At 43.8% G+C, this 18,201-nt stretch overlaps 1 protein-coding gene across 1 annotated transcript; it reads left to right on the plus strand.

Moving 5' to 3' along the window:
• The first annotated feature begins 3,114 nt into the window (after positions 1-3,114).
• chrnb4 (cholinergic receptor, nicotinic, beta 4 (neuronal)) lies at positions 3,115-11,086 on the plus strand. Its single transcript, XM_061701727.1, has 6 exons — positions 3,115-3,161; positions 3,241-3,285; positions 3,823-3,932; positions 4,847-5,746; positions 5,816-5,900; positions 10,859-11,086. The coding sequence occupies exons 2-6, from the start codon at positions 3,259-3,261 to the stop codon at positions 11,024-11,026; spliced, it is 1,290 nt and encodes a 429-aa protein (XP_061557711.1). The 5' UTR covers positions 3,115-3,161; positions 3,241-3,258; the 3' UTR covers positions 11,027-11,086.
• Positions 11,087-18,201: the final 7,115 nt, after the last annotated feature.

Consider the following 18,201-nt stretch of genomic DNA (forward strand, 5'->3'; position numbering starts at 1 on the left):
CTAATCTAATTAGAGAGTTTGTCAATGGGAAATGGGCTTAATTTGTGAGAAAACTGTGATGAAAACACTTATTCAACTATTTGCTATTTACGATTGCTACCCTTGGGTGAAACCTTAATTTTGACTATCAGAGCTATGCAGATCTAGCAGTGTCTCCAGATGACTACACTTCAATTGAGGTGTTGTGTCACTGTCTAGAACCGATAAATAACTAACTGGATGAGCCAACATTTTTTTAAATTAAACCATAACAAAACTGAGATAATTGTTTTTGGCAATAAAGAAGAGAATTGCTCTTAGTAAATACCTGGAGTCACTCGCTCCTTTAAAAAAATCAAAGACCAAGTCCGAAACTTGGTCTTTGATTGACTTTCAACAGTCATATAAAATCATTTACTGAAACTGCCTACTACCATCTGAAGAATATATCCAGAGTGAAGGCTTGCATGTGCCAAGCAGACCAGAGGCCTCATGTACAAAGACCTGCGTGGATTTCCGACTGAAACACAAGAAAAATATTTTTTCTGAATGTGAAGTTGCTCAATGAAGTGGAGGTGCACAAGAAAATCCTCTTTGGCACGCTGTCCTCCGGCGTTAACAACACGAAAGAGGAGCGAATGGGACAGCGTGTGTGCGGCTGTCGATGCTGTGGAGACAGAATAGCGCGCACATGCTGAACTAAAGAAGAAGATTAAGGTGGATGTGAAGCGGAGGACAGCTGCCCACTGCCAAAGTGTGGCCCAAAAAAGGCGGAAGAACCGGCGCCGAGGGCCTCACCCTGTTCGAGAAGAGAATCGCTGCGATCGCGGGTGACGCTGCTCTCTCAGGGGTGATGGGAGGACGTGGCTGACTATGATCACCTGTTGGATCTATCTCACCCAACACCTATAAAAATAGACACAAAAGGAATGAAGACGCTGGTTTCTTTTGCTCATGAGGAGGGCGTATGGGAGATTGTTCAGATTACAGCCTCTCATCACGCTCTAAACAATCTCTCCCGTCGCTCCTGTATTTATTTGAAATAGGGAGGTTTTACAAGACATAACATACTAAGCTACAAGACACAACACACTAAGGGGAGGGTTTCAAGGTGAAGACATGAGACCAACACCGGCCACGTCCCCGGCCACGTCCTTGGTCAAGGCGCCCTTCTATCGGATGATTCCTGCTGAGTCATCTTCTTAAAGTCGAGACATCTTCTTTTCTCTAAATCGTCCGTAATACTAATGCAAGCTAAGCAAATAAATGATAAGTTCTACAATATATTTAACATCACCCCACAAGGTTAATACCATGTATTTTTCAGAACTCATAACAAATGTGTTCATACAGTAACCTACACTCAGCCCTGTGAGATAAAGGTTCATGCGTAAATGTTGTAGGTGTGGTATTTGTAATCAATCTTTTGAATTCAAATAGAAGCACATCAGCATATCAAAGAGGATATCAAAAACGTTGACTCCTTTTTGATTACTCAATTTATTATTTTAAAACACAGGAGAGGACACACACACTGACAAAAAATAATGTTGTTTTTTTTTTAGGAGAAGAGTGGTAAATTATGTCAATTTAAACACATTTTAATCACGTGCAACCGATGCACATGTTCAAATCAAGTAAATTCAAAGGACTTTGTTTTTCAGTGCATGTGCTGGAGTCATGAAGCGATTGTGAGGGCAATAGGCGGCATAAATGATCGCCTCGATCAATTAATAGGTGTCCTCACAAATATCAGTGGTTCATTAAACACACTGGTTAACAAATGAATTCTGAGTCCTTGCCTCAATTGCATTGTTGAAATAAAATGTTGCCGGGCATGAATTGTTCATCAGTGCTAATTATTCATGTGTCTCTGCTTTGCAGATTTATGAGAACAGTTTCCCAGCATCACCTCTAAGTGTCGCCAAAGCACCAAAAGCTCCAGAAACGTGCATACGCCAGCCATGCAGTTGGCGTGATGCACCGCACATTTCCACGGTCTTGTGACTTTTGATACATCTGAACTTTGCCGTGAAAAAGAACGGACGCCAGGTTTTTGTGCGTACGCACTTTTTGTACATGAGGCCCCAGAACTTTGCCGTGAAAAAGAACGGACGCCACGTTTTTGTGCGTACGCACCTTTTGTACATGAGGCCCCGGGAGACACTGGTAGATATAACTGTGCCATCTGCATAGCTATGGTAGTCAAAATTAAAGTTCTGAAGTATTTGACCCAAGGGTAGCAGTAGTAAATAGCAAATAGTTGAATAAGTGTTTTTATCACAGTTTTCTCACAAATTAAGCCCATTTCGCATTAGCTATCTCACTGCCCAAACTCTCTAATTGGAGTAGAATTTCTACTGTGGCGAACTTGAGAAAGTCCTCAACTGTGACCTTTCATATAGAAAATATGGCTTGACGCCCCAATGATCACGGTGTGTTCTGCTTCCAAACTTTGGAATGGTTTTGTTGTTGTGGAGTCACACTGTCACACACATCCAGTTATTTATCTGTTTTAGACAGTGACACAACACCTCAATTGAACTGTTGTCATCTGGAGACACTGCTAGATATAACTGTATGTCATCTGCGTCACTATGATAGTCAACATTAAAGTTCTGAAGAATTTGACCGAAGGGTAGCACATACAGGCTGAACAGGAAGGGTCCAAGAACTGACCCTTGAGGGACCCCATAGGTCATTGCCATTCAGGAAGAAAAATAATTACTATTACCACTTTAGTCTTGTCGCATCTCAACTGTCTTGTAATACAGAATTATAATTTTACTGTGATTAACCATTCCAGGGTTTTGGGTTTGCCCTTCAACTCCCCTGTAACTCTGAATGAAGAAGAGCGCTATTGAAAGTGGATAAATGTTACAGGAATAAATGACTTTATTCCTGTAACTTTGTCACTTTTTTTCTCTAATTTGACTTTACCATTTCAGTGGGGTTTCTTTATAATTGTACACATCTGAGGTGCTATTTTGTTACTACCTGTATGTACAGTGTCTTTAAAGCAAACTGTTTATCCAGGCTGTGGTGGTGCTGACTCCGAGGAGCGCCTTATTAACTGGTTGCTCGGGGAACATCGCTACAATCCGCTCATCCGCCCTGCAGTCAGTCAGTCCGAGAGGGTCACCGTGAAGCTTCAAGTGTCTCTGGCACAGCTAATAAGCGTAGTACGTATTGGTTAAAATAGTCTTAACACATGGAAACTATTTACACCTTTATTGTTATTTCTTCTGTTATCATTTCAAGAATGAAAGGGAACAGTTCATGACCACCAATGTCTGGCTCACTCAGGTAAATAAAATGAACAACCTTTACTTTAATGCACAGGTGTCAAACTGGTGGCCCGGGGACCACATCCGGCCCGCCACATAATTTTATGCAAATCAAGCAAATCATGCAAAAAAAAAAAAAACAAAGCAAAGCAAATCATGTGTCAAATTCATGTTTTTTGCGAAAATATAAAAATTGCAAATTGTCTTCACTTGTAGTAATGTTTTTGTTACCAATCCCCCTTTTAAAAGAAGTTTAGTAATAGTTGAAATGTTTTTGACAAGTTTTTAGAGGCTTCTGATTTCAAAAGTAGTTATCCATCAGTTTGTTGTGTATATATGAGATGGTAATTCTTTTTTATGGGTTCATAACGGGCCTCAGAGAGAAGTCATAACTACAATGTGGCCCGTGACAAAAATGAGTTTGACACCCCTGCCTTAATGCGTGTCTATTCCTACCCTTTCAAGAGTAGCCTCCTGCTTCTACATACTATTGTTATTCACCGATAATAAGGTGTCTCAATTGGAAGATCAGACTTACTCTCCTTATCCCTTGCAGCACTGGGTGGATTACAGGTTATCGTGGGACCCTGCCAAGTACGAAGGCATCGACAAGCTGCGTATCCCCTCCAGACACGTCTGGCTGCCTGATATCGTCCTCTATAACAAGTTAGTAGCACTTGAAGGAGAATTTGTTTTCACAACTTAAAGCAATTTCTGGGTGTCTCAATAACAGAATACCTAAAGGATAAAAAAATACAGTAAACTTTACTTTTTTTTTTTTTTTAATCCTTGCTGAAATTAGGTCCTGTCTCACACAAACAAATCGCTGCTTGTCCGCCCCCTCTACAGGTAGGGGATGGGGGGGGGGGAGGAGTATGCTTACCATGACAACTGGAGTCAGTGCTATGGAGTGGCTATTTGTTGAGCCCTGAGTCTAAAAAAATGAGTGCGAACTGCAAAGCATCAGTTATATTTTCTCTTATAGAAGAAGCATTTCAACACCAAGCTGCCGAAAAGTACATTTCAGTGTGCGGATCTGTGTCTGTGGAACATACAAAGACTTCCACTCTGAGACCCATGTTCAAATAAGGTCCACTAGCCAGAGTCTGTGGTGCACTGGTTACAGAGTAGACGTGTGGCTGGATTTCAAGGCAGTTAAGACTTAATAATCATGCGGTTTCACTGAATCATAAAGAGCGGTTCATTTTGAACCAACCATAAATTCAGTAAATAGGGTCCTTGGGGCTACAAGACAAAACAGCGATGTTAAGTTTTGGGTGGCAATACAGTTAGCACTGTTTCCTCACAGAAACAAAAACTTTGGGGCCTTTCCGTAGCGTGAGAATGATCCCCAAAAACTATTCTTTACCCTTTCAGGTGACTTGGCTCAGGTAATAGAGTAGTGTTTCTTCAAACCAAAAGTTGTGGATGTTGAAGTATTCGTTAGCAAGATACAAAACACCGAATTGTTCCTGATCCCCATGAGGCCCCATGACCCCAAAACACGTAAGATTAATTTTCAGCCTTACCTAAGTCCTGACATCACATCTGAATTTGATCATTTCTTTGTCTTCCCATAGTGCCGATGGGACCTACGAGGTAACGGTCTTCACCAACGTTATTGTGCTCTCCAATGGCAGCATTAACTGGCTTCCCCCTGCCATCTATAAGAGTGCCTGCAAGATTGAGGTCAAGCATTTCCCCTTCGACCAGCAAAACTGTACACTCAAGTTCCGGTCATGGACCTACGACCACACCGAGATTGACCTGATCTTGAAAGCGGAGGGGGCCAGCATTGACGACTTCACACCCAGTGGTGAGTGGGACATCCTGGCGCTACCTGGCCGGCGAACGGTCAACCCCCTGGATCCCACCTACGTGGACCTCACATATGACTTTATCATCAAGAGGAAGCCCCTTTTCTACACCATCAACCTGATCATTCCATGTGTGCTGATTACCTCACTCGCCATTTTGGTTTTCTACCTGCCCTCAGACTGTGGCGAAAAGATGACCCTATGCATTTCCGTCCTGTTGGCCCTCACCGTTTTCCTGCTCCTGATCTCTAAGATCGTCCCCCCGACCTCCCTGGAGGTGCCGCTGATCGGCAAGTACCTGATGTTCACCATGGTGCTGGTGACCTTCTCCATCATCACCAGCGTGTGCGTGCTTAACGTTCATCACCGCTCCCCCAGCACACACAACATGCCACACTGGGTCAAGATCATCTTTCTGGTCAAACTGCCGGCCTTGCTGTTCATAAGACGCCCTCACAATAACTCTGCACGTCAGAGGATACGACAACAGCGTTGCCTCCGATCAGGGAGGACAATTCTGGGCTTGGGTTACCCCATCACATCCAAAACTAGTTTCCCCAGAATGTCTTCTGTTTTGTTGCCTTCAGACTCTGTTTTCTCCACAGAAGGACATAAAAGTACAATCCCTACTCCGGGCTTTAGCCACCCCAACAGGACGGGCGATTGGCGATCCACAGACTGCCTTCCCAGTGATTTTGCCTGCACACAGGACCGCCATCTTAGAAGCAATTCAGATTTATCTGCCGATGTCCAGGAGGCGATGAACGGCGTGCGCTTTGTCGCAGACCACATGATAGCGGATGATGACGATCAAAGTGTAAGTATAAGGCTTTCAGTGATTGCATCCTGAAATGTCCGACCTGAGCCGTTCCAAAGTTCAGCAGTGTTTTGTTGGAGTGCCAGTCATAGTGGTACACTGTGGAGAGCATAGCACATCTCAGCATAGATCATTGCAGTATAGTACATTGTAACATAGCGTAGTTAAATATGATTCAAAGATGTATTTACATGACAGGAAGCACAAGTCTGATCAGGGTCTGAAGAGTTGAATCATAGCGTGGCATTACTGTAGCATGGCGTGGCACAACGAAGGATAGTGTGGTGTGTGTGTGTATGTATATCCATCCATCCATTTTCTGAGCCGCTTTTCCTCAATAGGGTTGCGGGTGTGCTGGAGCCTATCCCAGCTATCATCGGGCAGGAGGCGGGGTACACCCTGAACTGGTTGCCAGCCAATCGCAGGGCACATACAAACAAACAACCATTCGCACTCACATTCACACCTACGGGTAATTTAGAGTCTCCAATTAATGCATGTTTTTGGGATGTGGGAGAAAACCGGAGTGCCCGGAAAAAAAACAAGCAGGCACGGGAAGAACATGCAAACTCCACACAGGCGGGGCCGGGAATTGAACCCAGGTCCTCAGAACTGTGAGGCTGACGCTCTAACCAGTCGTCCACGTGCCGCATATATATATATATATATATATATATGTGTGTGTGTGTGTGTGTGTGTGTATATATGTGTGTGTGTGTGTGTGTGTATATATATATATATATATATATATATATATATATATATATATATATATATATATATATATATATATATATATATATACATGTATACACGCACTGTAACGTACCGTGGTGTAATGAAGCATGGTGTATATATATATATATATATATATATATATATATATATATATATATATACACACACACACCATGTATGTATCTATATATATATATATACACAGCATGTATGTATATATACACCATGCATACGTCATAATATAAATATATTATAAATATATTATATATATATAATATAATTTATATATAATATAAAGATTTTCTCAATTGAGCTGTTAGCAGATCTAAACCTATCTATACGAAGAGGTGTTCGTCGGGGAGTTTTTCAGTGCTAGTTGTTTGTTCTACAGAAGAATTTGCGGCTGGATTGCTAATAATTAATGACATGCTTACTCTAACTTTCTCACTGTCCCAGCAATATGGACGGGTGTTGTCCAGAGTGTGTGTCCGTTTTTGTTTTTTCCCCCCCCCATGTTGCATTGCTTGAACGCGGCATGCTCCTCCTTGTGTACATTCTTCAGGTGCCCGATCAAATTTGTTGTGTTGAAGGATTTAGATGACGTTCCCCACGACGTACTGTATTTTCACGACCATAGGGCGCACCGTATTAAAAGGTGCAGTCTTAGTTACGGGGTCTATTTCTGTATTTATCACATACATAAGGCGCACCGCATTATTGGGCGCAGGCATGGTAAAACATACGCTAGCTTAAAACATACGGTAGCATGCATGAACGCTAAAAGAGGTGTTAGTAGGGGAGTTTTTCAGTGCTAGTTTTTTGTTCTACAGAAGAATTTGCGGCTGGATTGTGAATTGGCATGGGTGCATTGTTTATCCTTCTAAATTACACGACAGTTAAAACCCCAGAGTTATCAGAAAATGCGCTGTTGCTAACTGGATGAACTGTACAATTTGACGGAAGAACAGCAATGAAATTAACATTTTGGTTGATGCGGGGGATTAGTGTTCCATATCCTTTCGATCTTTTCCAATCCCAATCAACTGGGACCAAAACCATGTCTGCTGGTACTCTACATTCCCTGACCCCCCTTGACATAGGACCACCACTAACCTTAAGAAGTGTCTGTGACCTGCCAAATTGAAGGCAGACGCCTGGTGATTCACTGCTGACGAATCAATACGACAGGGGGAGGGAAGCTGTGAGGAAAAAGCGCTTCCAAAATTAACCAAGGACAGGATGGAAAATGGAGTGGAAGGGTAAATGGCGGGGCAGCTTTATGGAAAACATAAAACTGTGATGATCCGGTCTGTATGATATACTGTTTCCTCCTATCACACCACCAGTTTGAGATCCAATTCACAATTTAGTCGTTAAACGTTCACCCCAGTTTTACTGCATCATACACCCGTCAGTGAGGGGAGGGCAGTGTCGGGCTTGGGAGGACACTCGACCTGGTGTTCCAGCACTCCGGCCTGCTCTCTGGCCCACCATGCCTTTCCACCGCAAATCTTTAATGGACCACATACATTCGCACATCCTTTGGGGAGCTAGTTGGCCTGGGTGGGGGTGACGGTAGCAGGTCGTTATTGCCTGTGACGATCGCGCCTCATCCCAATTTTAATGTACGACACCCCACCACTCATGATCATGGTACTGGGATAATGTCAGGGGACCTGGTAACCATAGTAATAGGGTGGGTGGTGGATATTCACATTTCTCTTGGCTTAACTCCTGGGGCTTGCCCCCCCAGTCAGTCCCCGCCTTCCTCTCCCCTCTCCTGGGGCCCTCGCCTGTCATTGCTCATGGCAGGCGGTTGACATGAGCTTGCTTTTGGTGGACTGTGACCTTTTTCTGGTGGCACCTGGCTCCTACGTTAGGCCCTGTTGGTGGTTGATGCCTCCTTGCTCTCCGGGAGTGTCAAGGGTGGTGGCAGCGGTGGGGCGTATTGGGCGTTGGGGTTGGTGGTCCAGTACCCTTGCCCCTCCCTTTGGAACTGGTCGGGGCTCTTCGGTTGGGCTGGGGGTACCGCCCTGGGTCCTGGGGAGTGGGTAGCCTCTCCCTGGCTGGGTCCCCCACAGGATGGGCTCACTGGTGGGTGGAGGAGGCCGGGCCCACCCTTCCTCAACGTGCCAGCTCAGCAACTCAGTTGACTAACATGCATTTGATATGGTGTCCGTTCACTAATAATTAATGACATGCTTACTCTAACTTTCTCACTGTCCCAGCTATATGGACGGGTGTTGTCCAGAGTGTGTGTCCGTTTTTTGTTTTTTTTCCCCCCATGTTGCATTGCTTGAACGTGGCATGCTCGTCCTTGTGTACATTCTTCAGGTGCCCGATCAAATTTGCTCTGTTGAAGGATTTAGATGACGTTCCCCACGACGTACTGTATTAAAAGTGCACACCGTATTAAAAGGCGCAGTCCCAGTTACGTGGTCTGTTTCTGTATTTAACACATACATAAGGCGCACCGCATTATTGGGCGCAGGCATGGTAAAACATACTCTACCTTAAAATATACGGTAGCATGCATGAACGCTAAAACGATGTTTTTAAAAAGGCAGCAGGAGCAAAACTGAGTTCGGTTGTACTTTATTGAAATATTTAACAATGTACTCACGTTATTTTTTTATCAATCCTCATCCACAAATCCATCAAAGTCCTCATCTTCTGTATCCGAAATGAACAGCTGGGCAAGTTCTTAATCAAACACGGCAGGTTTGAGAAAGTCTCGTTGCCGTGCGAAAGCTCAAACATTAGTGCAAGCAGACACGTTAGCCAAAGCATCCACAATCCATTCACAAATTGTGGCGTAACTCGCCCGGCGGTGCCTCCTAGTCTTCGTTGCTGTGTTCGCCATCTGTCATCCATGGCTACAACGCCGCTCACTTCACTTTGAACACCCTGTTTACACGGATATCTAGCGGTTCGTCAAGCCTCCCGGAATGATGGCATGCTTATTGATCTCAGTCGAATGGTGACTGTAGAGACGCTTCTCCCGGCTGTTCGTTGCTCATTAATCCATTGGTCGAGTTGGTCTTCCAACTCGGGCCACCTCGCCTTGTTTCCGCGTTTTGATTTTCTTTTTTTTCCGCGGAAACTCAGCTTCGTCTTCTCAGATTGGCGAAGTTCGTTTTCCTGCTTCCTCCACTTGCGAACCATGGATTGCGTTGATCTTGAATTCTCTTGCGGCTGCTCGACTCCCATGTTCCTCCGCGTAACTGATGGCTTGCAGTTTAAACTGTGCTTCGTAAGCGTGTCTCTTCGTAGGTGACATTTTCGGGGGTCCTTAGCCAAACCGATGTTGTTTCGCACAATGCACACCACGGAAATTATCCTGACTGGGACTTTAAAAAAAAATAAAATAATAAACACCGCGGCGCTATATACCTACTGGGGGCGTAGCTTTAGCGTCTTACTTCACGCAACCTTCCTCTGTCCTCAGCCATGTCCGCTTTTCCTCTGTGTAAGCAGCGTGTCGGCAGGAAATGCTATAAACATAAAACAAAAATTCAAGCGGCCCGCTCATCACAACAACATTTATAGATATTGGAACTCGGTGCACACATAAGGCGCGCCGCATTATAAGGCGCCCCGTCCATTATGGAGAAAATGTAAGACTTTTAAGTGCGCCTTATGGTCGTGAAAATACGGTACTTCAGTTGTGCACAGACTGTAAATAACTTACGTGTTGTTTGTCAGAGACAACGTAAAATAGTCTCACACCAACGTGTTTTTTCACTGACAAGATTGATGAAACTTTATTGGCCGTCAGATAGTTACAGTACTACGCCACAAGACAAGGCTAAAAATAATTGCTCACTTTCACCATCCTTTCCTGCCCTGCCCTTTTCTATCCTCTCTCATCTTGTCCTATTGGTTAGTTGTTGCATGTCCCCGCCCGTCCACAAAGAAGAACACGATTTGACTTTTGTAACGTTACTTGTGGTCAAATATCTACACTCTCTAACTATTGTTCTGCTGTGGTCCGCACCCCTATTCCCCTTGTCCATTCTGTCCCTCTGTCTGTCCCATAAAACCATTTTCTGTCTGGCTGCATTTTCAATAAACATCAGAATAATTAAAGAATAAGCAAGAGAGTATTTCAAATTTTTCCAGCACACAAGTCTTACAGATCCACAATTCTGCATGGCCATGCACCTAAACAGGACAGCTTTAAAAAATAATAAATAAATAAAATTAGTTTGTGTTTTCAGGTGATTGAAGACTGGAAGTATGTGGCCATGGTGGTGGATCGCATGTTCCTGTGGATCTTCGTCATTGTGTGCATGGTGGGCACCCTGGGCCTGTTCCTCCAGCCCCTCTTCCAAAGTCAGGTGGTTCACCAACACCAGCAGCCCACCTCCGAGAAGCCTCACATTTGATCAGACAGAGTTTTTTTAGCATCTTTGGTGGGGGAAAAGGCCTTGCAAATTTTCATAAGAACAGGGGTTGATGTTTAACTCGTGTGTGATTTGCTTTTTCGACACCCCCAAAAAAGGACCAGCCTTAACAAGGGGTGTTATGAGAAGAATACAGTATGCAATGTATCACCGCATACTAGATTCACCTATTCGTTGATTTTTTTTCCCCTTATTTTTGTTTTTCTTTTTTTAGGGGAAGCAATCCCAAAAACGCTTAATGGATTAGCCCCGCTTATTCAAGCATTTTTGGGGGGTAAAAAAAAAGTTATCCACGGATTTTTGCCATTCATGGTCCGGCCTGATCACGATTTCCCGCAATTAGTGATGGTCCACTGAGCAGTACATCAGAAGGTATGTGAAGTAAGTAGACTCACATTGAGATTAACATCATTTGTTATCAAATTTATCAAAGGGAGAGTGTGTTTTCATTTTTTTCTTGTTTTTACATAAAACTGCAGTGAACTTCTTTTTACATTTGTATGACCACTAAGCATGTTAAAAAATGAAGAACGTCAAAGCCCCAGTTTGTATTTGTAGAATTTCTTATGAGAGAAATTGTTTTAAAATCTGAAGAATAATAAGTGTAGCATGTATTTTCCAATCCAACTCTGTAGGGGTCAGCATGAAACCAGAATGTGACAGTAGCTACCTCTATTCCACTCCCCCCCAAAAAGAAGAAAATGCTACATTCATTAGCATTATTTGCTCTAGGGCCAGTCTGTTTGCATTCCAACACTCACCTCTGCCTCACGATGCTACAAAATGAAACGGAATTTTCTGGACGGTAGCTAACTGGTTTAGCCTTAAATGAATCCCTTGCAAAGCGTCCTTCATAGCCTTATGGCCATTCAGTTTGGTTAAAACACTTTAAAAAGTTATTTAATACTCATTTTCTCATGCAAATTATGCTTTTCTTGAATAGTAACTTGTAAAAACACGTCAAGATCCTTGGACAAAGAAAGTGTGAATGTGAGTACGAATGGTTGTCAGTCACTATGCTCAGTCAAAGCTTACAGTCATTGTGACACTCAACAGGCTAACAAGTAGACAGAATGAATGGTTATATTACAATGTGAGTTCATGTACAATCAGAATCAGAATCATCTTTATTTCCCAACTATGTCCAAAAAACACACAAGGAATTTTTCTCCGGTAGTTGGAGCCGCTCTAGTACGACAACAGACAGTCAATTGACAGAGAACACTTATGAGACATAAAGACATTGAGAAAAACAGTCACTGAGCAATAAAGGGTTGCTAGTTATCTGGTACATTTATTATATTTTTGTTGACAATTGTGCAAAAAGATGCAGTCCTCTAGCACTTAGAGCAGTTCGAATGACTAATATTGCAATAGTCTGGTGCAATGACCATTGTGCAAAGGGCGCCGAGACTTCAAGCGAGTAGTGCGATAATTTGGGACAATGTTGATTGTGCAAATGTTGCAGATACTCCTCAATCAGTGTGCAAATGGAGCAGCTGCTTCTCTGGCATGAGTGGCCAGTATTGGTCAACAACAGATATGCAAATAGTGCTGCGTGGCGAGACTACTACAGTGAGTGCACGAGTAATGTATAATTGGCCCCACAGAAATGTAACTCAAGTAAAAAAATTGCCAGCATGTTGTAATGGAATTGTAGGTTAGGTGTTTAAGAAGTTGATTGCAAGAGGGAAGAAGCTGTTGGAACGTCTGCTAGTTCTACTTTGCATTGATCGGTAGCGCCTACCTCAGGGAAGGAGCTGGAAGAGCCGGTGACCGGGATGTGGAGGGTCCGAGAGGATTTTGCACGCTCTTGTCTTAGTTCTGGCAGCGTGCAAGTCCTCAAGGATGGGTAGGGGGGGGACAACGTGAGGGGCAGCTGTGGCGAAGGATGCCTCCTGAAGTTCACGATCATCTCTACAGTCTTGAGCGCGTTCAGCTCCAGGTTGTGTCGGCCGCACCACAGCTCCAGCCGCTCCGCTTCCTGTCGATATGCAGACTCGTCACCGTCCTTGATGAGGCCGACGACAGTGGTGTCATCTGCAAACTTCAGGAGTTTGACAGTCGGGTGCACTGAGGTGCAGTCGTTCGTGGAGAGAGAGAAGAGCAGCGGAGAGAGGACACAACCTTGGGGCACCACAGTGCTGATGCTGCGTGTGGATGAGGTGGCCTCCCCCAGCCTCACCTGCTGTGTCCTGCCCGTCAGAAAGCTGTAAATCCACTGGCAGATGGCAGGTGAGATGCTGAGCTGTAGCAGCTTGGATGAAAGGAGTTCAGGGATGATGGTGTTGAACGCTGAGCTGAAGTCCACGAACAGGATCCTCGCGTAGGTCCCTGCACTGTCGAGGTTCTCAAGGATGAAGTGCAGTCCCATGTTAACTGCATCATCCGTAGACCAGTTCACTCGGTAGGCAAACTGCAGGGGGTCCAGCAGGAGACCTGTGACGTTCTTAAGGCACGAGACGTTCAAATGACTTCATGACCACAGATGTCAAGGCGACAGGCCTGTAGTCATTTAGACCCGAGATTGTAGGTGTCTTGGGGAGTGGAATGATGGTGGAGCGTTTGAAACAGGATGGTACTTCGCACAGTTCCAGAGATCTATAGAATATCTGTGTGAAGACTGGAGCGAGCTGGTCCTCGCAGACTTTGAGGCAGGATGGGGACACATGGTCTGGGCCTGCCGCTTTGTTAATCTTTTGTTGTTTGAAGATGCGTCTCACATCCTGTTCGGGGATGGTTAACGCAGAAATCGGTGGAGTGATTGTGGTCGGTGGTGCGGCTGAGTGGGTGTGGGGTGTGAAAGTATCCTTTTCAAATCTGCAGTAGAAGGTATTTAAGTTGTTGGCTAGTGTGCTATTGTTCTCAGCTTGGGGGGATTGTCGCTTGTAATTTGTCAGCGATTGGAATGCATGCCAGACTGATTTAGTTAGCGCTAAACTGTTTTTCCAACTTTGCTGCATAGTTCCTCTTTGCAATGTTAATTTCTTTAGTCAGCTGGTTTCTAGCGCGATTATACAGGGCCCTTTCCCCCCTCTGATATGCGTCCTCTTTAGCTTGGCGAAGCTGCTTAAGTTTGGCAGTGAACCACGGCTTGTTGTTGTTGAATATGCGAAATGACTTTGTTGGTACACACACATCTTCACAGAAACTTATATCGGATGTGACAGTGTCCGTATATTCATCCAGGCTGCCAGCCGAATTTTCAAAGACACTCCAGCCTGTGCAGTCTAAACAGCTTTGAAGTTCCATCTTTGCTTCATTGGTCCACTTTTTCACTGTAGGCTTTGCGCATTTAAGTTCTTGCCTGTACGTCGGTATTAAAAAATCCTGTCCCTACAAGTTGGATAAGAAATTGTAAATAAAGTCTTAAAATGCTGTATTGTTTTGTATTTTCAGTTAGCATATTTCTTCAAATTGTGGCCTCTCAAAGAGCCCGTGGCTCAGTCATACATTTGAACCCTGGCTAACCAGAAGAGTAGCACCGACTGATTATTCTGTAAGCAAAGCCTCATCATTTTGTTTGGTGTGAACAAATACTATTTAACATATAATTTTTTATGTTTTTAATATGATTATAAAATATCGTGATTTAATTTAAATATGTGTATATATATATAAAGGCCTCTCTTAATAAAAGCCTTACCCTACGTATTGAATTATTTGTGGTATGTCTATCATATCAGTCTCATTCATCACAAATAAATGTCTACCCCCAAATATAAGCCTCCTTTTTTCCATTCACGACACTGCCTGATACCAAATAAGCTTTTAAACATTCCCTCAGCATTAACGTTAAATTTGTTATGACAGTTTACGTGTAAATAAGTGCTTCCTCTTCCTTTGCCAAAACTTTATGTAAACACCGTTGTCGAAAATCGTCCCGAGCAATAACCTAACATTAATTGATAAAATTGATTTATCGCCCTAACCCTAATCAGAAGTGATCTTTTAACACATTGCTACGCTATAGTCTAGTATTTCGAATAGAGCACACACACATTCACTGCTCTTTAAATGGTGCTGAGTGTGCTCATTAAGAGATTCTGTAGACTGTCGCCCATTTTGCCAAAGCCTCAACACAAGAGCGCGATCAGCCTCCATGTTAACTGCCCCCTTTCCCTTGTTTTTTATTTTTTGAAATGAACTTTAATTCCACATTTATTTTTTTTGCAGATCACTTTGCTGTCCTGCCTGACAGGGTGTGTCGTTAAAATCAGGGTACATGTCAGCAAGCTCTGGTGTCATTAACTACTAGGATGAGATACATTTGATGATACGCTTTATTAGATAGACTGTGACGGATAGGATAGGATGGACACAATGAACCACCATTTAGATGAGGCCTTAACAAAGACAAATGCACATAACCTCACAAAACATTTATATGGTGGAGCAATATTTTCTCAAGGGTCCGGCATCCATATGGCAGTTCCCCATTTTATCTCAGTGGACGCCTCTAAATTTTTCTAACTGACTGCTCATTCGTCTGGCTGAAGGACAACATGGAAAATCATTCTGGCAGGAGGAAAAGTGGAGCGTTTATTCGGGGAAACAAGATGGTGAAAACCACAATAACGGAGATATTTTTAAATGAATCCTCACAACTCTAATAGGGTCAATTGAAACATAGCATTGCTTCCATTGTCTTTATCTTATTAGCTGCTAAGTTTTATTGCCTATCATGTTGAAAGGTTGACATTCTTTTCAAACAACGTGGTCTTAAATCACATTTTTTTTTTTTTAGAAAACAAATCTGCACTCTCAAAACTATCCAGCCATCCATTTTCTGAGCCGCTTCTCCTCACAAGGGTCCCGGGCGTGCTGGAGCTATCATCGGGCAGGAGGCGGGGTACACCCTGAACTGGTTGCTAGCCAATCACAGGGCACATACAAACAAACAACCATTCGCACTCACAGTCACACCTACGGGCAATTTAGAGTCTCCAATTTATGCATGTTTTTGGGATGTGGGAGGAAACCTGAGTGCCCGGAGAAAACCCACGCAGACACGAGGAGAACATGCAAACTCCACACAGGCGGGGTCGGGGATTGAACCCCGTTTCTCAGAACTGTGAGGCTGACGCTCTAACCAGTCGACCACTGTGCCGCTCTCAAAACTATAAATACTCAAAATTAATGCATATCCCCAAAGAGAGGCCTTTTCCCCCTATGAGCATTTTTTTTTTTTTTTTTTTAAGGGTGTAGTTTTCATTTTTTTCTTGTGACCCACTGGTTAGCATGTCTGCTTCACAGTTCTGAGGACCCGGGTTCAACTCCGGCCTCACCTGTGTGGAGTTTGGTATGTTCTCTCCGTGCCTGTGTGGGTTTTCTCCGGGTACTCCGGTTTCCTCCCACATCCAAAAAACCTGCATGTTAGGTTAATTGAAAACTCTAAATTGCCCGTAGGTGTGAATGTGAGTGCGAATGGTTGTTTGTTGATATGTGCCCTGCGACTGACTGGCGACCAGTTCAGGGTGTGCCCCGCCTCTCGCCCAAAGTCAGCTGGGATAGGCGCCAGTATGCCCGCCACCCTAGTGAGGATAAGTGGTACAAAAAATGTATGGATGGATGGAGTTGTGCACAATACTCCTACACTCCTATATAGCCACAAGTAATCTCCTCCACTCTAATAAATGCCATGCCTCGAATAAGTACTTTTTTAAGTATATAACTATAACTCTTACAAGAAATGAACATGAGTAGAAAGTGTATTGCATGGAGTTTTATTTACAATTCGATATGGGCGCCAGCATTAGCCACCAGTTTCTCAAGCCGCCTGTGAACCGTATTAACTGATTTCACAAGGAAGTCTTGTGGGATGGAAGACATAACTTCTCATATTCGCCCTTCAAGTTCTTCCAAAGGCGTTGGTTTGGTAGAATAGACTTGGTCCTTTAATCATGGAACATACACAAAATAAATTGAGAAAAATATTACAACATGAATAAATTATTAATTATAATTTAATAAATTAAAGTATTTTAAAATAGGGAGTTACTTTTCAATCACCCTGTATATATATCCTCCAAAACAACAATCAATTTATAATAATAATTTTGTTTTTTTAAGGTTTGGTCTTAAAACTAATTGTTTAAAGAATTGTGCATTATTTTGCACAGTTTTCCTGAAATCATGGAGTGAGCTCTGACATACACCGTGCTATAGGTACCTCTGTCTACGTTTTTAAAGGGTGTGGTTTTAAAAATATTTTTATTATAATTATGTACAATAGTATTTCATTCAATAGTTAATCGATGGGGGCATTGTCGAGGCAGATGAACATCTCACCTCAAGTAGAAGCCTCCATGTTGAGCTTCCACAATGGGTGTGTAGCTGATGGCAGATAGAGGAGTCTCCCCCAAACTTTGGGCAGCCGTGGGCCAATGGTTAAGATCATCGCCTGCCACCGTGGGGGATTTAGGTTCAAGACCCTGACTGGACCACCCGCCAACATCCCCCGGACTCATGGCTGTGGGGTCCCTGCACCCTGCTCCAGTGTGTTCCACTAACATGTGTATGTGTTCACTGTGATGGGTAAAATGCAGAGAACAAATTTCATGTGCATGCATGTTCATGACAATAAAAGGTGATTCTTCTTCAAATAAACACCAATAATGAAAAAACGTTTTTGGTTGCACATTATTAAAATGTGGTAAACTGGCTTAATTTTATGGTGCGCACGAAGAAGTAGTTTGTGCGCACAAACTACTAATTTGTGTGCACGAGTAACTAATTCGTGTGCACAAAATAGTTACAGTGTGCGCACGAAGTAATTGTTTGTGTGCGTGATGTAGTTACTGCGTGCACACGAAGAAGCCGTGGCTCCGTACTGGACTGGAGGGTAACCACCCGAGAGCAACCCGGCCCACCCATGGCACCCATGGCGGTCCGCTGGCCCCACCGAGACGCCCCGACAACTGGCCACCCAGTGGGGGACGCATAGACCCAATGCCACCCCCCCAGCCAACCCCCCCACCCCACCCTCCATCCCCAGGAGAGCAACAAATGTTGGTTGGAAAGGAGGGCGGATAGGGGCACCCGACAAGGGAACGATAAGGGGAGGGAACCAAAGGAGCAGCCGCGGGCCATGAGAGGTCAGCCCCAACACCAAGCAGTCATCCAGCCCGGGGGCCCAGCTGGAGCACCCCCGTGCA

The sequence above is a fragment of the Phycodurus eques genome, chromosome 2 (genome assembly GCF_024500275.1).
Source record: "Phycodurus eques isolate BA_2022a chromosome 2, UOR_Pequ_1.1, whole genome shotgun sequence".
Classification (NCBI taxonomy): Eukaryota; Metazoa; Chordata; class Actinopteri; order Syngnathiformes; family Syngnathidae; genus Phycodurus; species Phycodurus eques.